Source organism: Geotrypetes seraphini, chromosome 4 (assembly GCF_902459505.1).
Source record: "Geotrypetes seraphini chromosome 4, aGeoSer1.1, whole genome shotgun sequence".
Lineage (NCBI taxonomy): Eukaryota > Metazoa > Chordata > Amphibia > Gymnophiona > Dermophiidae > Geotrypetes > Geotrypetes seraphini.
Window position 1 is genome coordinate 188,559,710 of NC_047087.1, and position 21,892 is coordinate 188,581,601.

Below are 21,892 nucleotides of genomic sequence, written 5' to 3' on the forward strand. Positions count from 1 at the left end.
AATCCAGGGACTGCCTGTATAATATGTAAACTGCTTTGATTGTAACCACAGAATGGCACTATTGTATATCAAATCCCACCCCCCTTTCCATTATGTATAAGAAAATGCCTGCAAATAATGTGTACAGTGCTTCATATGTTTTATTTATTTATGTAATTCATTTTCTATCCCTTTCTCCCCCAAAGAGTTCAGAACGGGTTACAGAATAAACATGCGTAATATGCAGTTAACAGGTTACAATTTGCCATAGTTACAGTGCAAGGTTTATCTATATATTTTTTTTTTTATTGTAACTCGCCACATACTAAGGATCTAATACCAATATACATATTAAACAGTTTACAGGTTAAATTTGCCATAGTTAGCAAAATATTTCAATACAAGATTTTATCCTAATATGACACATACCAATACACATTTCTTTGAAATCCAATAGTCATGGGCAGGAAAGTTCGGTAAAGAGGTATGTTATTATTGCTTTCATACAGTTGGGGTGTCCTTCAAAGGATCTGATCTGCGGGGGCAGTCAATTCCAGTGGCTCGGTATGAAGTGGGAGTAGAAACGTCGTTTGGCAGTTTGTAGTTGAAGGGCATGACCAGGGGGTGTTTTGAGGCATATTTCATCCTGGGAGCGGAAGGACCTGTTCGGCATGTATGGAGAGAGCTTGGTCATGTCATGTAAGAATTTGAATGCTAGCATCAGGCCTTTGAAGACACGTTTGGCTACGAGCAACCAGTGAGCCAACGATAGAGCCTGGGAGACAGGGTCATGGGTATGGAGGTTTTTTAGGAGTCTGATTGCCGCATTTTATACATGCTGGAGACGACGTGCATTCTTTGCCATGAGACCATTGAATAGTGCATTGCAGTAATCCATGAGGGAAAGTACTAAGGCATAGAGCAGTTGGGTGAACTCAGGCTCAGAAAAGTAGTTTCTTATTTTTCGGAGTTGTCGCAGGTAAATGACGAAGGTACCACCTGAGAGATATGGTTGGAAAGCGAAAGATTGGAGTCAAGGAGTATTTCTAGGCTGTGCACTTGGTCTTTTGCAGTTATGGTAGTCAAGTCCCAGCACAGCAAGGGACGGGTACAGTTGCAGTGTTTTTTGCGGATCCAAAGGATTTCCGTTTTGGAGGCGTTTAGCTGTAATTTGTTGACGGATATCCAGGTTTTGATTTCCGAGAGGCAGTTTAGGAGTTTTGTGATCTGGTCGTCATGGGATTCTCCTAGCAATAGGTATAGTTGGATGTCATCTGCGAAGGAGTGAATCGGTATTTGGTAAGCCTGAATTCTATAACAGGAATTATGAGTGTAATTTATTTATTTATTTATTCATTCAATTTTCTATACTGTTCACCCAGGGGAGCTCAGAATGGTTTACATGAATATATTTGGGTACTCAAGCATTTTTCCATCTGTCCTGGCGGGCTCACAAATCTATCTAATGTACCTGGGGCCATTATAGAATACTAACACAAAATAGGGCAAAAGATTTGTAAACTAACACACAATGTCTGAAAGGAAATATACAACTGTGTTAGGAAAAAAACAAGATCCCACAAATAGGAATAGAATCAAAAACTATATCATGTGATCAAACAAATTCAAAACGACCTCTTACAGTTGTGGCTCATAGATCAGGTTTTTGCAAGAACTAACCATGAAGCTTCAAAGAACTAGTGGTATCTTCAATATTCTAATCACATCATAGCAGTGTTCTTAGTGTCCCAATATCTCATATGCAAATATTTCATTTTAAAAATCTTTTTATTGAAATTTTAACATATGAAATTACAAAAGGAGCTCATACGATAGAAATGATACATACATCATCAAAGCTGCAACAGTGGAACAATGAGCATCTATGTATATTGAGTACAACCTAACATGTATATGAAGCCATATAATGAGAAAAGAACAATAAGCTATGGAGACCCATTACATTACATTACATTACATTAGGGACTTCTATTCCACCTATACCTTGCAGTTCAAGGCGGATTACAAAAGAGCTAACTGGACATTTCCAGTGAAGTAGAACATAGCATATTCAACTAAGCTAGCAAAGGAAGAGAAGTTAAGAATGAAGATTATACAGAATGTTCAGTCCAGTTGGAACGTACCTAGAATTTAGGGATGAGAAGAAAGATTCATTAGTGGAGACCATATTTTTTTGGTTTTGAAACTCTTATTTGTAAGCAAATATCAATGTAAATGCACTTATCTTATAGAAATGTAGCCCCTGGCCTCAAATATGGACTGTTTTTTTGCGAGCCGCTGCAGTATACAGTCTCACAACTTGGCTTACCATATTTAAGGACGGGAAAACCTGGATCCATGGCCCCACCCCTGTTCCGTCCCTCATCCCCGCCCCATTCTGCCTCCAGTCCTGCCCTGTTTACTTCCAGCACCGCCCCCAAAAGCCTCGTCTCTTTTTTGCCAACCTCCAGGCCGCATCTGGAGGGCCTCCAGCATGCGCAGATGCGTGTGACATCATCCACACATGCTTGTTGAAGGCCCTCCAGATGTGGCCGGAGCGCAGGGCTTTCCAGAACCCAGACAAACTGCCGGGTTTTGGAAAGTCCATTCAGGAACCTGGACAGTCCTCTAAAAAGAGGATATGTCTGGGTTTTTCCGGATGTCTGGTAACCCTACTCACAATGAAGTGTGAACACATTATAGAATTTAGGCATAAGCACTTACATCAACTCAGTGACTGGGCATAAGTGTGCTCGCCTGATGTCAGTTATGCATGCAAGTGTTAGTACTGTATAACCTGACACACACTGACCCACCTATGCCCCTCCCATGTTCACACACCCCTAGAAGTTGTGCACAATAGATTTTGCATAGGCCACTTTTAAAATACCAACTACGGGCAGTTGCACACATAACTACATATTGGTTGCAATTAGGGGCAATAAAGGCCATATATGGCTATTGTCGCTCATTAAGACCAATTAGCTCCTCATTATTAAATTGATTTGCGCGTGCAACTGACCTTATTCTATAACTTGTTTATGCTAATTTGTGCACTAACCCCCCTATTTCTACAAAAAGTGCAAAAAATTGTGCATGCAATGTGATTGAATTAGAAGCTAATTAGTGCCAGTAATTGGCAATTTAACAAGCAATTATTGGTGCTAATTAGAATCAATTGTCAGCTATGTGCGAAATTTAAGTGCGGGAGCCACACCTACATTTTATGTATGAGTAAAAAAGGAGCACAAAAATTAGACGGGCCATGAGCAGACAAGGGGCGTGTCTTAAGTTACATGCAAAGTAAGGGCATCCATGCCTAAATTTATGCACAGGAATTTGCACCACATTTTCGTTGATGCAAATGGCCACACCTAAATTTAGTCCCAGTTGCCGGGAGTAAGCACTATTCTACAAACCGTATCCAATTTTAAGAGGTGAGGAGTGGCCTGGTGGTAGAACTGCTTCCTCTGCACCCAGAGGCTGTGGGATCAAATCCTAGGGCTGCTCTTTGTGACCCTGGGCAAGTCACTTACAGAAATCCTCCATTGCTCCAGATACAAAATAAATACCCTTATACGAGGTATATGTAAACTGCTTTGAGTGTGGTTGTGTAACTGTAAAAAGGCAGTATACAAGTCCCAATCCCTTTCCCTTTATAGAACAATTTGTTTTGATGTGGATTTCGTATGTACAATATATAGAACACAATCCTAAGTGTAAATTTGGGTATAGTGTGCACTCTTTCCTGTGAGTGAGTGCATGAGTGAACAATTATGTAGACATGCACTATTGGGAAAGAGTGCATAGTATTTGCAGAAAGCATGCACTCTTTAATAATATATGCAAAAGTGCACACTTATCAGCATTTGTTTCAAATAACAGCCCATCCTTACCAGAAACCTTTCTCCTTCCTAACTTCACTAATCTCTGAACCCTCTTACCTGCCCCTGACTGGAGCTAACAAGGGGAGGAGGAGAGCTGTGGTAACCTGGGTTTCCTCCTCCTCTGCTGGAAATTAGCATATTGAAGCATGTGGCACTTTGGTGTTTCTTGTGCTCTGAAGTACCGTGATAGCTCAGGGAGAGATGGGGCATGGTTCTTGTGTCCACCCACTTTGGGCTCAGACCCACCCAAAATTGGGTGTCTGGCTATGCCCCTGTAAGCTCTAGGTGGTAGAAGAGGAAGGGCTAGAGGAAGGGCTGAGAGGTTGAGAGAGGGAATCCTTGTTAAGGTGTGCATACGTAAGGGCTAGATTTTCAAAAGACCACGTAAAAAACCAATAGGCTGCTATTGCAGCCATGATAGTAGTGATTGTAAAAAGCGAGTCATTCTTCAGAAAATGCTTACGCAAATGAGGTTGGCGGAGAGTAGCGAAGACTTGCTAAATTTGCATGTACCCATCTCTGGTTACAGTGATGGGCACATACGAGGAATAAACAGAAAAAAAAACCCAAACCCCCACAACAGCAGAAGAGATGCCCAGTCTCTCCCACCCAACTGACACACCCCCCTGGTAGCAGGAGAGATGGCCAATGTCTCCCACCACCAACCAGTACCCCCCAACTCTCCTTGGCAGTGGGAAAGATGCCCAGTCTCTCCCACTACCAACCAACACCCCCGCGACTCCCCTCAGCAGTATTCGCAAACTCCCCCCTCTTTTCCTTTTGTAAACTGGTGAAACTTAAATGTGCAGGTGAATTTCAACATTTTGAGGGAGATTTTGATAACTGCTCAGCAGGATTGGGAGGGTGAAAGCACACCTATTTGCAACTTGTTTTAGGAGCACCTTTATGCCTTCATAAAATACTTCAGAAATCACATTTACACCTCAGGTACAGATATATATGTACGCACTTGCGTGATCATGTGTATTTTAGAAAGAACTTGTGTATTATCATGCTTCCACTCATGTTCCATCCAAACTCTGTCCCAGAACATGCCTACACTGAATGTGCATACAAGACCATGCAATCTTGCTATCACATATACCCTTTGCATGTAGAGTAATTTTTATAACATACAAAAATAATTTCATAAAATTACTCCCTTTCTGGGTTGGTTTGTTTTCTTTTTAAGCAGAAGTTCTCTCATTGGAGTCTGTGGTGAATCTTTTAGGTGAATTTCTTGGAATATCTGCAAAAGACATGGGCAAAATGAAAATATTACTTTTCACATGTGCTTAGGATATGGCCTCCAGGGGACATTTTGCTCCTTTCACACGAGATTGGAATTCAGTGGCACAGTTTCTAATGCTATTATTAAGGGGGGAACTGCAACTGCAGTGTGAGACTGTAAAACTATACAAATATTTAATAAAACTATGTACAACTATGTGTATAAAACTTGTGTACAACTTTGTGTGCAGCACTGTGTGTGCGTGTGTGTGTTTTTACAAACCTGTGTGGATGTGTAAGTAGGGGACATACATTTAAAGAAACAATTATGCTAATTAGCTTGTCAGCATGGAGTTGCTTTGTATACTAATAGAAGCTCTACTGCCTGTATTGGAACTCAAGTGAGCGCACCATCTGCAGCTGTACAGACAAAACATCATGTGGGACTCTCAGAGAGACTGTGCACTTACTAAGACCTGTATCTACAGATGTATTTTGAAGGTGTTGAAACCTTTTCTTTTCTCTTTTCAAATTTTATGCTTACAAATATAACAAGAATATTGTACCAAGAGAAATTCTCTCTTTCATTTGAACAAACGATTAAAGGTGTTTTCAGTGCAATAACGTTGAAGTTCAACAGTTAAGGACTGTGTAGCAGTGCTAGGGTTTCTCTGTGTTCTACTTATTGAGTGCTGACATTGTATCTCTTGTAATTCTAGATGTAAAAACACAGTAACAGGAAAAACAAAAGCAAGTGTTAGAATGTCTGTGTGCATTTGATGGGGAGGAGCGAGGGTTGTCTTATTAGTCTCCTGCTAGCCCTGATCAGGTCACTGGAGCGTTACTGGTGCACTGCACCCATGGCCTCTTTATTCACCGAATTACTTAGCTTAAGGAAAGCCAAGGTCATGCACCAAAATAACATGAAGTTAAAATGTATTTTTTAAAAAATAAATAAAAATGTACAAAGTCAAGTTTTTCTCTGTCCTTGGGTGTGTTCATTGTTGGACATATACCATTTGCTGTATTCCTGCTTTGTTGTTTCAGAAATGAGTACAACCACAGTAGATCACTGAAAATGCAAGCTCTTTTAGAAAGAATTAAAAAGAAGCAGATAGAGGTGACATCATTTTTATTCAAATAATGTGCTGCAAACTCCAGAGTGCAGGTGTGTGAGGGGCATAATCTGGTCACCATCCCCACCTGTCCCCAGTCAATTCTTTTCTGTTCTTACCCCATCCCCATCCCTAACCCACATTTAAAATAATCTTAACATAGTAAATGATGGAAGATCACCTGAACTGTCCATCCCACTGAAAAGTTAGCCCAACCAGTCATGGAGAGAAGAGAATGATGTGAAGTCATGAAACTTTCAAGCTATTCCACACTTTTCTTGACACTTTCCGTTTCAGTGATATGAAATAAAATTAAAAGTGTCAAGAAAGTGGCTCCACGTCATTCTCTTCTTGGCTGGGAACGTTTCAGTGACCCCCTTGTAAAATCCTTGATCATGGTCCTTCTTTGGCATTTCTGAGATAAGAACCATAGAAGTCTGCTCGGCCCTGTCCTCTTGCTCCAGCTACTGAAGTTGCTGTCAATGCCCTCTCCAGGTCTCTCTAAACAAGATAGCCATAAACAGGACACAGATTATACAAATCCACCCAGCGTCAGCCTTAGTTCTATTGCCTGATTCGCTATCTAAGTTTCTGGAAACCCTTAAGGACTCTGTGACCAATACTGTCCGTACTTGATATCTAGCAAAAATTGGTCCACAGTCAACGTATTATTCAAAACAGGAAAAAAGGTTTGGAAGGGACAGATTACTAATAAATGAGTGTAACTATAATCCCCAACCCTTGAGCAAGATAATGCTAACAAATTTGTAGAGGATTTGTATATATTTTGGTTGTTTAACTATAGGTTTTTATATGTGTATATGTATTAACCATTTTAAATTATTTATTTTTTATTGTTTATTTGTTTAATGGACATCAGTATGAGCCATGTGAAAGGTGCCCGGTATAAGGCTCAGGCAGTAACTTTGCGATGACTAGCATCATCCAGATGATATCTGGATAAAGATTGCTGCCTCATACATCATATTTGTCCATAACCAAAAAACAACAAATCCACAAAAATAAAAAAGTAAGTCACCAAACTGTCCCTTACAAGCTTAAATCCCCGAGATATGGCATATAATCTCCTAAGGGTGAATTAAATAAGGTGTCTGTGGCAAAAATTGCTAATGCTGAGATAAAAAGTTGTAGATGTAAATAACTGAAAAAAGTGCAGATAAAAATATTATGAAATATACAAAACTAGAATAATGAAAAAAACACGCCCAAAGCGGAAACAAAAAGAAAAAATGAAAAAAGTGACAAAAGGTCCAAGTATTCAAAATCACATGCTTAAAAAAAGGGGATTAACGATACATGCAGTAGGATAAAAGATGACTGGCGGTCAATCCATTAAATCTGAGTGAAAAACGCTGAACAATTCCAAATCAATGTATATCAAGGTCCAACTGTTCATATGAAAAGTTCAGAGTGAACATAAATTCTATAGATCATCACTTGAATGCACATATGTCCCAGATTTGAAAAAATGATAAATACTTAGCTTCCATTCACTCAATGTAGGAAAGCGAGTGTTTCTAGAATCAATCTCCACTCGCAGGAAATCTCCACTCAACAGAGCTCCGTTTCGTACACCTTCGTCAGGAGCGAAGATCCTTGATAATCTAAGTCAAGCGGCAAGCCTGCAATAAGGCTGTCGAATAGGCGATGGACAGACAATCAAAACCATCGACCTCTTATTCTGGAGCGGTCTCAAATAAAGCCACCACCTCACAGAGTCACACCTTCGTCAGGAGCGAAGATCCTTGATAATCTAAGTCAAGCGGCAAGCCTGCAATAAGGCTGTCGAATAGGCGATGGACAGACAATCAAAACCATCGACCTCTTATTCTGGAGCGGTCTCAAATAAAGCCACCACCTCACAGACTCGCCTATTCGACAGCCTTATTGCAGGCTTGCCGCTTGACTTAGATTATCAAGGATCTTCGCTCCTGACGAAGGTGTACGAAACGGAGCTCTGTTGAGTGGAGATTTCCTGCGAGTGGAGATTGATTCTAGAAACACTCGCTTTCCTACATTGAGTGAATGGAAGCTAAGTATTTATCATTTTTTCAAATCTGGGACATATGTGCATTCAAGTGATGATCTATAGAATTTATGTTCACTCTGAACTTTTCATATGAACAGTTGGACCTTGATATACATTGATTTGGAATTGTTCAGCGTTTTTCACTCAGATTTAATGGATTGACCGCCAGTCATCTTTTATCCTACTGCATGTATTGTTAATCCCCTTTTTTTAAGCATGTGATTTTGAATACTTGGACCTTTTGTCACTTTTTTCATTTTTTCTTTTTGTTTCCGCTTTGGGTGTGTTTTTTTCATTATTCTAGTTTTGTATATTTCATAATATTTTTATCTGCACTTTTTTCAGTTATTTACACCTACAACTTTTTATCTCAGCATTAGCAATTTTTGCCACAGACACCTTATTTAATTCACCCTTAGGAGATTATATGCCATATCTCGGGGATTTAAGCTTGTAAGGGACAGTTTGGTGACTTACTTTTTTATTTTTGTGGATTTGTTGTTTTTTGGTTATGGACAAATATGATGTATGAGGCAGCAATCTTTATCCAGATATCATCTGGATGATGCTAGTCATCGCAAAGTTACTGCCTGAGCCTTATACCGGGCACCTTTCACATGGCTCATACTGATGTCCATTAAACAAATAAACAATAAAAAATAAATAATTTAAAATGGTTAATACATATACACATATAAAAACCTATAGTTAAACAACCAAAATATATACAAATCCTCTACAAATTTGTTAGCATTATCTTGCTCAAGGGTTGGGGATTATAGTTACACTCATTTATTAGTAATCTGTCCCTTCCAAACCTTTTTTCCTGTTTTGAATAATACGTTGACTGTGGACCAATTTTTGCTAGATATCGCTATCTAAGTGCCATGTGACACATCCACACACTGGCAGCCATTTTTTAATACTATCCATTTCTAATTAGAGATCCTCTGTGTTCATCCCACGCCTTTTAGAATTTCATACCCATTTTGTCTTTACCACCTCCATGTAACTTATTTTACAAATTGTGTGCATAATTTAGAGATGTGCTCATGCCCATCCCATGCTCTGCCCAAGCATTCGCCTCCTTTGCATTTATGTACTGTACCACTTGTATGAAATTTAGAGAAGAGCAGATAGGCCCTGTTTCTATTTATTTATTTATTTTATTTTTACTAAGTTTAAATCAGTGGTTTGGGAACCACTGGTTTAAATAATTTTTATTGAGTACATTTAATATTAATAATATGAAATATATGAAAATTTAACAATACATGCATAATAATGATATGAATATCAAATATAAGGTCAATCAATTTTCTTTTTTTTTTTTAATTCTTTATTCATTTTATATTTGCATCAAGTGTACAGAAAGAATACCAGATTAACTTAATACATCACTTGATCACAATCAATTTTCAATAACAATCGTCAATCCCACCCTACCAACCCTTCCCCCACTCATCTAATTTCCATTCAATATCCCCTCCCAGAACTGCATTAAAATAAAAGTAAATAAATATAATACAAGTTAAGGTTTTCCTAATAAAACACGACTGCAAGCAGTAGGGGTCAAGGTTTCTAAAAACGGTTGCCAAGTAATAAGTAATAATTTGCCCTGTCTCGTATCCCAATCAGAGACAGACATAGCTTCCATTAGCACCAATTGTAACATATGAGCTCTCCAATGACCATAAGTCGGTCCTATCCATAAATAAAGAATAACTTTCAGCCCTGAAAGAATCACCCTTTTCAAGAAATCCTTATGTCCCTTAGGAATCAGGTGTTGAATATAAAAAAGCCAAAATAGGCTATAGCTGTTGTAATGCGATTTAACATGCCACATATAACTAAACTTTAGAAAAAACTTCTATCCCAAATTTACAAATTAAAGGGCATTACCAAAACATATGAGATAATGTTGCTTTAGGATGACCACAATTGTTGCTCTGTACATAGGCAGTGGAACGCTTTTTTGTTTGGAGGGCCCAAAATCTCTGCCTAGACTCCACCCAAGCCACGCTCCTGACCCCACCCCCACAATAATGATAGGTATTAATTGTAATACCATTTTTTCCCATTCATTTTTTCATATATACACACAATATAATCTTATTAACAATACATAATAGTTAAACACAAAGCACACTGTATGCTTCTCAACATTCATTCCTATCAGAACACCTGGCCTCAGTCACACATGCAGAACACAGATAATAACCTCTATGCAACCACAAGACCACAAACTAAAAGTACTAATATACACAAATGAAACCCTAAGATGCCAGACTCTACATGCATTATAACACCTGAGAAATAGAAAGAAATTAATTTCTTCCTGAACAGTGCAAAATATAGACAGCAGATATAGATTCTCAAAACTGACACATTTCAATCAGTAAATTGAAAATAAATCATATTCCCTACCTTTGTTGCCTGGTAATCTAATCATCTTTTCCCAATCTTTGATTGCACTTTTTTCTATCTGGTGTTTCCATGGCCTTCTTATCCATTTGCTGTTTTTCTCTCTTTCTTCACTTTCTACTCTACATTTATCTTTGGCGTTAACTTTTAACATTCAACTTTCTTACATTTTTCTGCTTTCTTCTCAAAATCTACTTTTCCGTGTCTTCCCTTCCCATCTATCCATGTGTATCATCTTCTCTCTCTTTCTTCTCCCCATTCCCATTTATTCCATAAGAAGCATTTCTTCTCTCTCTCTTCCCTGCCACACCCATTGTTATGCACCATCTCCTCCCTCTCTCTCCAGTGGTCTGACATCAATCTTCCCCCTTACACCCTCATATGGTCTGGCATCTTTCTCCTCTCCCATGGTCTGGAATCTGTCTCCTTCCTTCCCTCTTCCCATGGTCTAACATCTCTCTCCTCTTCTTCCCGCAGTCTGGTAGCTTTCTTCTCTCCTTCCTTTATCTGGTCTGGTATCTCTCTTTCCTCTTCCAATGGTCTGACAACTCTCTCTCCTTCCATCACACTTCTCCAGAATCTAACATCTCTCCCGTCTTTAAGTCATCCCGCCCAGTGCAATATTTTCTTTCCCTCCTCTCCACCACTATCATGTCTAACAATTCTCCCTCTTCCTTTCCCCATCCCACTATCCCCATTACTTTTTAATGTTTACATGTCAACATTAGGTGCGCAATTGTCCCAACTAGGAATAAAATTATTCAGTTACTCAGACGACTTTATGATCATCATCCCATTCGCCACCTCTCTCTCAGAAGTTACTCCCACGGCAACAGAAGCACTAAACTTGATGGAACGATGGATGACTGAATTTAGACTGAAGCTCAATTCAGAAAAAACTAAATTCTTCATAGCTTCGTCACACCCACTAGATACTAAAACTCCACTGTTCATCAACAATCTTAGTTACCCCATTCAACCCACTCTGAAGGTTCTGGGCATAACGCTGGTCTAGGGCCTGACCAGGTAGACTCTTTGGTTAAAAGGGTTTTTTTTACTCTCTGGAAGCTTCGGTCCATTAATTAGAGCATATTTTGATGCACCATCAATTACAATCCTGGTACAATCCCTCATAATGAGCCAACTGGATTACTGCAACATCGCCTATCTGGCAATTTCCCAGAAGAATATGCAGCGATTACAACTAGTGCAGAATGCAGTAGTCAGGCTAATCTTCGGGTTGAAGAAATTTGATCACATAACTCCCTCCTACCGACTCCTGCATTGGCTGCCGATGGAGGCACGTGTGATGTTTAAATTCGGCTGTTTTTGCTTTAAGGTACTATTAGGACTAGCCGACCTATTCTCCTTTTCAACCAATAGACATAAGAGAAGCTCAAACTTGAATTTTGTTTCCCCCCCCCCCCCCAGTTAGAGGATGTAAATTCAAAAGTCATCACCAACATCTTCTCTCTTATCAAGCAGCATTATGGGTCAATGAACTGAAGCAACTACTTACGCTTGCCAATACCTATGGGGAATTTAGGAGACACCTAAAAACATATCTGTTCTTAAAGTACTTAGGAAACTGATTCGCACAATCTCTCTCTCACAATACCTGATCTCTAGAACTGTTAATCTATATATATAAAATCGGATGTATGTATGTATGTGCCGCGATCACGCAAAAATGGCTTGACCGATTTGAACGAAACTTGGTATGCAGATCCCTCACTACCCGGGATGATATGTTCTGGGGGTCTCGCGGCCCACCTGCACACGTGGGCGGAGCTACAAACAGATAATCGTATTTCACCCATTCATGTCAATGGAAAAAATGTAAAGAGCTGCCAACGCAAAAACGGCTTGCCCAATTTGAACGAAACTTGGTATGCCGATCCCTCACTACCTGGGGCGATATGTTCTGGGGGTCTCACGGCCCACCTGCACATGTGGGCGGAGCTACAAACATAAAATCAGATTTCACCCATTCATGTCAATGGAAAAATGTAAAACAGCTGCCAACGCAAAAACGGCTTGCCCGATTTGAACGAAACTTGGTATGCAGATCCCTCACTACCTGGGGTGATATGTTCTGGGGGTATAGCGGCCAACCTGCACACCTGGGCGGAGCTACAAACAGAAAATCAGATTTCACCCATTCATGTCAATGGAAAAAATGTAAAAACTGCCTCCGCAAAACTGGCTTGCCCGATTTGAACGAAACTTGGTATGCGGATCCCTCACTACCTGGGGTGATATGTTCTGGGGGTCTCACAGCCCACCTGCACATGTGGGCGGAGCTACAAACATAAAATCAGATTTCACCCATTCATGTCAATGGAAAAAATGTAAAACAGCTGCCAACGCAAAAACGGCTTGCCCGATTTGAACGAAACTTGGTATGCAGATCCCTCACTACCTGGGGTGATATGTTCTGGGGGTATCGTGGCCAACCTGCACACCTGGGCGGAGCTTTAAAAAGAAAATCAGATTTCACCCATTCATGTCAATGGAAAAAATGTAAAAACTGCCTCTGCAAAACCGGCTTGCCCGATTTGAACGAAACTTGGTATGCGGATCCCTCACTACCCGGGATGATATGTTCTGGGGGTCTCGCGGCCCAACTGCACACGTGGGCGGAGCTACAAACATAACTTCAGATTTCACCCATTCAAGTCAATGGGAAAAATGTAAAAAGCTGTGGGACCGATTTGAACTAAACTTGGTATGCTGATCCCTCACGACCTGGGGTGATATGTTCTGGGGGTCTCGCGGTCCACCTGCACACATGGGCGGAGCTACAAACAGAAAATCAGATTTCACCCATTCATGTCAATGGATAAAAATGTAAAAAGCTGCCATTCTCACAGTAATTCACAAACGGCTTGACCCATTTGAACGAAACATGGTATACAGATCCCTCACTACCTGGGGTGATATGTTCTGGGGGTCTCGCGGCCCTCCTGCACACGTGGGCGGAGCTACAAACAGAAAATCACATTTCACCCATTCATGTCAATGGAAAAAATGTAAAAAGCTGCCATTCTCACAGTAATTCACAAATGGCTTGACCAATTTGAACGAAACTTGGTATGCAGATCCCTCACTACCTGGGGTGATATGTTCTTGGGGTCTCGCGACCCCCCTGCACACGTGGGCGGAGCTACAAACAGAAAATCTGATTTCACCCATTCATGTCAATGGAAAAAATGTAAAAAGCTGCCATTCTCACAGTAATTCACAAATGGCTTGACCGATTTGAACGAAACTTGGTATGCAGATCCCTCACTACCTGGGATGATATGTTCTGGCGGTCTCGTGGCCCACCTGCACATGTGGGCGGAGCTACAAACAGAAAATCAGATTTCACCCATTCATGTCAATGGAAAAAATGTAAAAAGCTGCCATTCTCACTGTGACCAATTTGGACGAAACTTGGTATGCAGATCCCTCACTACCTGGGGTGATATGTTCTGGGGGTCTCGCGGCCCTCCTGCACACGTGGGCGGAGCTACAAACAGAAAATCAGATTTCACCCATTCATGTCAATGGAAAAAATGTAAAAAGCTGCCATTCTCACTGTGACCAATTTGGACGAAACTTGGTATGCAGATCCCTCACTACCTGGGGTGATATGTTCTGGGGGTCTCGCAGCCCACCTGCACACGTGGGCGGAGCTACAAACAGAAAATCAGATTTCACACATTCATGTCAATGGAAAAAATGTAAAAAGCTGCCATTCTCACTGTGACCAATTTGGACGAAACTTGGTATGCAGATCCCTCACTACCTGGGGTGATATGTTCTGGGGGTCTCGCGGCCCTCCTGCACACGTGGGCGGAGCTACAAACAGAAAATCAGATTTCACCCATTCATGTCAATGGAAAAAATGTAAAGAGCTGCCATTCTCACTGTGACCAATTTGGACGAAACTTGGTATGCAGATCCCTCACTACCTGGGGTGATATGTTCTGGGGGTCTCGCAGCCCACCTGCACACGTGGGCGGAGCTACAAACAGAAAATCAGATTTCACCCATTCAAGTCAATGGAAAAAATGTAAAAAGCTGTGGGACCGATTTGAACGAAACTTGATATGCAGATCCATCACTACCTGGGGTGATATGTTCTGGGGGTCTCGCTGCCCTCCTGCACACGTGGGCGGAGCTACAAACAGAAAATCACATTTCACCCATTCATGTCAATGGAAAAAATGTAAAAAGCTGCCATTCTCACAGTAATTCAAAAACGTCTTGACCAATTTGAACGAAACTTGGTATGCAGATCCCTCACTACCTGGGGTGATATGTTCTTGGGGTCTCGCGACCCCCCTGCACACGTGGGCGGAGCTACAAACAGAAAATCTGATTTCACCCATTCATGTCAATGGAAAAAATGTAAAAAGCTGCCATTCTCACAGTAATTCACAAATGGCTTGACCGATTTGAACGAAACTTGGTATGTAGATCCCTCACTACCTGGGATGATATGTTCTGGGGGTCTCGCGGCCCACCTGCACATGTGGGCGGAGCTACAAACAAAATCAGATTTCACCCATTCATGTCAATGGAAAAAATGTAAAAAGCTGCCATTCTCACAGTAATTCACAAACGGCTTGACCGATTTGAACGAAACTTGGTATGCAGATCCCTCACTACCTGGGGTGATATGTTCTGGGGGTCTCGCGGCCCTCCTGCACACGTGGGCGGAGCTACAAACAGAAAATCAGATTTCACCCATTCATGTCAATGGAAAAAATGTAAAAAGCTGCCATTCTCACTGTGACCAATTTGGACGAAACTTGGAATGCAGATCCCTCACTACCTGGGGTGATATGTTCTGGGGGTCTCGCAGCCCACCTGTACACGTGGGCGGAGCTACAAACAGAAAATCAGATTTCACCCATTCAAGTCAATGGAAAAAATGTAAAAAGCTGTGGGACCGATTTGAACGAAACTTGATATGCAGATCCATCACTACCTGGGGTGATATGTTCTGGGGGTCTCGCTGCCCACCTGCACACGTGGGTGGAGCTACAAACAGAAAATCTGATTTCACCCATTCATGTCAATGGAAAAAATGTAAAGAGCTGCCATTCTCACAGTAATTCAAAAATGGCTTGACCGATTTGACCGAAACTTGGTATGCAGATCCCTCACTACCTGGGGTGATATGTTCTGGGGGTCTCGCGGCCCACCTGCACATGTGGGAGGAGCTACAAACATAACATCAGATTTCACCCATTCATGTCAATGGAAAAAATGTAAAAAGCTGCCATTCTCACAGTAATTCCAACTACCTGGGGTGATATGTTCTGGGGGTCTCGCAGCCCACCTGCACACGTGGGCGGAGCTACAAACAGAACATCAGATTTCACCCATTCATGTCAATGGAAAAAATGTAAAACGCTGCCATTCTCACAGTAATTCAAAAATGGCTTGACCGATTTGAACGAAACTTGGTATGCAGATCCCTCACTACCTGGGGTGATATGTTCTGGGGGTCTCACGGCCCACCTGCACATGTGGGCGGAGCTACAAACAGAAAATCAGATTTCACCCATTCATGTCAATGGAAAAAATGTAAAAAGCTGCCATTCTCACAGTAATTCCAACTACCTGGGGTGATATGTCCTGAGGGTCTCGCGGCCCACCTGCACACGTGGGCGGAGCTACAAACAGAACATCAGATTTCACCCATTCATGTCAATGGAAAAAATGTAAACAGCTGCCATTCTCACAGTAAATCTAAAACGGCTTGACCGATTTGAACAAAACATGGTATGCAGATCCCTCACTAACTGGGGTGATATGTTCTGGGGTCTCTTCACCCAAGAATTTATATGTTCTTGCTCCTGGAGGTGAAACTAAAAATGTTGTTTATAATCTAGTTTTGTGTTAGTTGTATTGTATTCATTTTGTCAAATATTTCACATTATAATTTGAATATTGTACTTTTTATAAAGCTGTATAATTTCATTCACCACTATAAAGTATCTTTATTTGAATCCATTTACAGTGTTATTGCTATAATTAAATACCCGTGCAACGCCGGGCCATCAGCTAGTCAATAGATATTAACTATGTCAATTCTACTCAATCTGTAACATTTATAATCATTGTAAACCGCATAGAACTTCACGGTCCTGCGGTATATAAACCGTTGTTGTTATTATTATTATTTTCTTTCCCTCCCACTCCATGCACATATGCACAATTTTCTTTTTCTCTTCCCTCCCCCAGTGGCAGCATCTCTCCCTCATTTCCCAGTACCCCATCCATGCATCATCTGTCCTTCCCAACCTCCTCCCAGCCTGTGCAATCTCTGTCCTTCCCTGTTTCCCCCTCCCAGCCCAAGCAACATCTGTCCTTCCCTGTCTCCCCCAGCCTGTGCAGCATATGTCCTTCCCAACACTCTCCCATCCTGAGCAACATCTGTTCTTCCCTGCCTTCACACATGCTCTCCCATGCTATATCTCTCCCTTTACAACTATCCTCCTATTCTATACATCTCCCTCTATACCACCCCCAGGTCCACCATCTCTGCCTTTCTCTTTCTGTCTTCCCTTCAAGTATTTCATTCCCCTTTCCTTCACAGCACTCCACGTTCAACTACTCTTTTTCTATCCCTCCAGACCATTGCCAACTAGTTCCCTATGTTTCTGTCCCTATAAGTCCTTCCCCTACCTGGCACGTCTTTGCAACCCATTCTACTTAAAAAAGACAACAAACAACCAGTCCTGGGAGCTTCCTGGCCCGGCTTCACCTTTGCTCACGTTTATGGTACAGGGGAATGCCAGCTGGGGCAGTGATTCAAAAACGCAGCCTCCCTCCCTGCGTTCCTTGTACAACAGCCCAGGCTGAAAAAGGAAGTTGCGTCATTGGGGGTGGAACGCAGCACAAGAAACATGGGGAGGGAGGCAGTAGGCTGCATTTCAGAGTCGGTGTTGAAAGCGACGTTGGACCGGCATGCATAGTTCCCCTGTTCGAAACCCCCCCTCCTAATGCTGGCCCTGCTGCTCCACACTTCCCCACACCTGCCCCCCCTCCCCCGGGGTTGCTATTCTTTTAAATGTTATGGCAGCCATGGCGACTTTTAACCTTGGCCTGCCCCGGAACTCTTCATGCTGTAGCTGCCCGCCTAGGCGGGAACAGGAAATCGCTGCTGCATGAAGAGTTCCAGGGCAGGCCGATGGCAGAAGTCTCATCTGGTGGATGCTGTGCCGTGGCTGCCTGAACATTTAAAATAGTAGCAATCCGGGGTGGGTGCAGGGGAAGTCCGGAGCTTTTAGCGACAAAAATAAACAACTGGTCCAGGGGTGCTAGTCGGTGTCGGAGACTGCTAGAAAGTGTTGTGATGCAGCGGGAGAAATGCCCATTCTCGCCTGATGCATCACAACACCCCTACCCTGCAGTGGCGGTGAACACCCCCCCATAACGATGGTAAAACCCCTAACTGCAGCAGGAGAGATGCCCACACTCTCCCACTGCCCTGAAATACCAGCTGTGTGCCACCCTCCCCCCAACTACCCCCTGCAGCGGGAGAGCTACCCACACTCTCCCGCTGCCTTGAAATCATGACCATATGCCACACCCCCACTCCCCCTGTAGGGGGAGAGCTACCCACTCTACCACACTGGCAGATGACTCTCCCCTGCCAAAGAACACCTCCAATGCCCCCTTCCCCATCTTTGACACCCCTTACCTCAAAATAGATGCCCTGAAATCCCGGCCACATGCCACACCCCCTTCCCCCTGCAGGGGGAGAGCTACCCACTCTACCCTACTGGCAGATGACCCTCCCCTGCCAAAGAACACCTCCGATGCCCCCCTCCCCCATCTTTGACACCCCTTTCCCCTTACCTCAAAATAGATGCCCAGAGGGATGCGAACTTGGACTACCTCCTCCCAGCTGGCCTGCCCACTCCAAATTAAAACTAAATACTGAGAAAACAAAATTCTTCATAGCCTCATCCACCAACTTTACATTGGACTCCTTTACCCTGAGAGGAACCAGCTTTCTAGTCTCTCCTACAATTAAAATCCTAGATGTCCACCTAGACAGACAACTATCCATGTCAGCCCAAGTGGATCATGTACACAAAGGCTTCAAAACACTATGGAAACTTATATCCATAAGGAAATATTTTGAACTGGCACCATTCTGACTCCTAGTCCAGGTATTAGTCTTGACCATCCTAGACTACTGCATCATTGTATGTATGTGAAGTAGGGACTCTAATGGGAACATTCCCAAAGTCAGCTGTTCTGTTCAACAAAAGAACATGAGACCATCAATTCCCAAACAGAGGTATCAAAGGAGCGCAGGAAAGACCCCTGCATGCAAATAAACATACATACAGGATTCTTCAAAACCCTGAAGGGCTGACTGGCATCCAAGAACAACTTGGAGAAGCATAAACAGAATGAGATAGTAGGCAGGCACAGGAAGGACAGGGCAAGAGTCTAGAATGTCTCATCTATCTACTGGAAAGATATTATCAAAGCCTGAGGCGTGCCTGTTAATGAGATGGGATTCATTAAAGAGCTTTGCTTTGAATTCTGCACTGTAACCTGCTGTAACAGCATGGTTAAGATCTTTGCATTAATCTAGGGTTTCCTATGTCCAGTTTTCCCAGGATATGTTCTCTTTTTGAGGACTGTGGCGGGAGTCTGGGTGGCTTTTTAATTTTATAACTCTTGTCCGGAGAAACCCAACATAGTACCCCCTAAGCAGCTTGTGTACCTATCTGGAGTTCTCCTTTACCCCCACTCACCTATTCGGAGTTTTTCTACCCCCACACACCCTTTACGGGATGCAGCACTTGCTTACCGAGTCCTGCTGTAAGTCTTCAGTCCATCGATAGTGTGACTGAAGTCTTCAACACACTGCCTTCAGTGACCCAGAAGCATCTCCTCTGTTTCTGCTTCCTGTCCCCACATAGGCGCAAAGTAGTAGCAGATAGACAGCTTCCAGGTCACCAAAGACAGCTGCCGATGGCCTGAAGACTTACAGCAACACTGGGTGAGCAAGAACTGGATCCCAGGAGAGGGGGGATAGCATGGGGAGGGTAAGAGTGATGCTGGACCACAAAGATGAGGAAAAAATAGAAGGAAAGACCCCAGATCTCCAGGGGAGGGAATGGAAGGGACAGATAAAGATGCCAGACCACAGGGGAAAGGGAAGGAGAGAAATGTCAGACCAGGAAAAGGAAGAAGGATGTAGGGATCCCAGACTAAGGCAGGGAGAGGGGAAGGGAATGACAGAGAGATGCCAGATCACAAAGGGGGGACGAGGGAAAGGAAAAAGGGGAAAGAGATGCCATACTGTGTGAAGGAGAGGATAAAGATCCCATACCATAGGAGGGGGAAGACAGATGTCAAACCATAGGAGAGAGAAAGAGAGGGAGGAGATGGTATACAAGGTTGAGGGGATGGGGAGAGAGAGGGAAGACATGTCTCATAAGAATGTGAGGGATGGGGAGGGGAAGAGAGATGGAAGAAATGCTGTTTATGGATAGATGAGGATAGGGAGAAGAAAGAGGGAGGAGATGGCACACATGGTTGATGGGGAAGGACAGAGAGAGGGAGGAGATAGTGTGCATAGATAGATGGGAAGGGAAAACATGGAAAAGTAGATAGATCTGAGGAGGGAGTAGAAAAATAGAAGAAAGTTGAATAATAAAAGTTAATGCCAAAGATGGATGGATGTACTTGAAGCTTTAGCGCGCTCTCTTTTTAAGATGTGCCATGATTAGAAAATAATTAGTACCACTGGTATAAGTTCTGTGCTGTATGGCACCCTGTGTACTTTAGAAGAATGAGTCAGCACAAACAGATGATCCTAGAGTCAAAACTCACTAGTAACCTCCAGATAGCACAGAAGAACCCTGCACATGTTCAATTTTCAATGGGATGGGGCAAGGGGCGAACAGAGCAGGATTGGTGGCAGAACAGGGTGGAGCCATGTGTCTTCTTTTTTTTAAAAAGGAAATCTGGTAATGCTACATTAATCCTCAGTGCAATGCACAGCTCCCTCCAAACCAAGGAAGCTTTCAAACAGGAACAGTTTTTAAAAAGCACAGCTGTAAAGATTTTTTGCTCTTACTTGCACCACAAGGCACAACTCTCTCCCTGTGTCTCATCCCACATGCAGCCTCATTTCTTACAGAATCTAGTGCTGAGAAGTGTACATCCAGCAACAGAGTGCATCTGCAGGATAATTTGGGATTTCAGGATTCTAAGGAAAGGACCATGCAGAAGCATGATGGAGAAGGCTGCTCCCTGTGCAACAGGTAAGAAAAAGCAAAATTTAAGAGCTGAGAGAGCAGTTGGAGATGCAGATAAAATGGAGATCGTGCACTTGCCAATTTCTCTCTTCATGCTCCTTGACACTGCCTCAGACTTATCCTTATTCCTAACTAGAGCTACCCATCACCCCTAATACCCTCAGCTACCTCCTTAGACCTGCTTAGACCTACTTAAGACCAAGCCTCTTCTTTCTTTCCTACCTGCCTCTTTCCCCCTCTGCCCCAAAGCCCTATTCCTAGCTAAGTGCCAGGCCGCTTCCCGTTTGTGTTTCTGACTTTCCTATGTGACAAGGTCAGTTTCTTTCTTTCTAGTGTGGTCTTGGCTCTGAGATGTCACAGTTTAGAAGGAAATAGGCGTATTGCATGGAATGAACTTGAAGCCACTCCCCTTTACTATTATTACATCACCTGGTAGGTAATGTCACAGTTATATATGAGAATCCTGAGACAACTGGCATTTCCATTTCTAGAGAGGACTGAACGCACAGGAATAATGCTTCGAAAAAGTGAGAGGATCAGAGCGAGAAACAATAATGCCAACAGTAGCAGCAGCAGCAGCAGCAGCAGCACTATCAGTATCAGTTGCATAAGGTATGCTACTACTTTATTTTCCTCTAGTTTTAGGGATTAATTTTTTTCCCTTACTATTTTCTGGAAGTATGGTTACCAAGTGGCCTCCAATTTCAGGACAGGTTAATCCAGTCCTAATTTTAACCAATGGTCTGCATGGACCTATATAGTTCTACTATCCCTGTGGATATAACTCAAAGAAACAGGCCATAAGGAAAAACCAGGAAGGGATTAGCCTATCCTGGACACTAGAAGACACCTTTTACATGCCTTTATAACTCTATTACCTCCTAGCCAATGAAGGGTGATGCTTCAATATAGTGTCTT

The 21,892-nt window shown here is 42.5% G+C and overlaps 1 protein-coding gene across 1 annotated transcript in view; it reads left to right on the top strand.

Moving 5' to 3' along the window:
* Positions 1 to 20,887: 20,887 nt before the first annotated feature.
* LOC117359730 overlaps positions 20,888 to 21,892 on the top strand; it is a 46,113-nt gene continuing 45,108 nt past the window's right edge. Inside the window, exons 1-2 of the mRNA XM_033942947.1 lie at positions 20,888 to 20,980; positions 21,466 to 21,586. Of these exons, the coding sequence (XP_033798838.1) occupies positions 20,950 to 20,980; positions 21,466 to 21,586 (152 nt within the window). The 5' untranslated portion in view covers positions 20,888 to 20,949. The remainder of the gene's footprint in view (positions 20,981 to 21,465; positions 21,587 to 21,892) is intronic.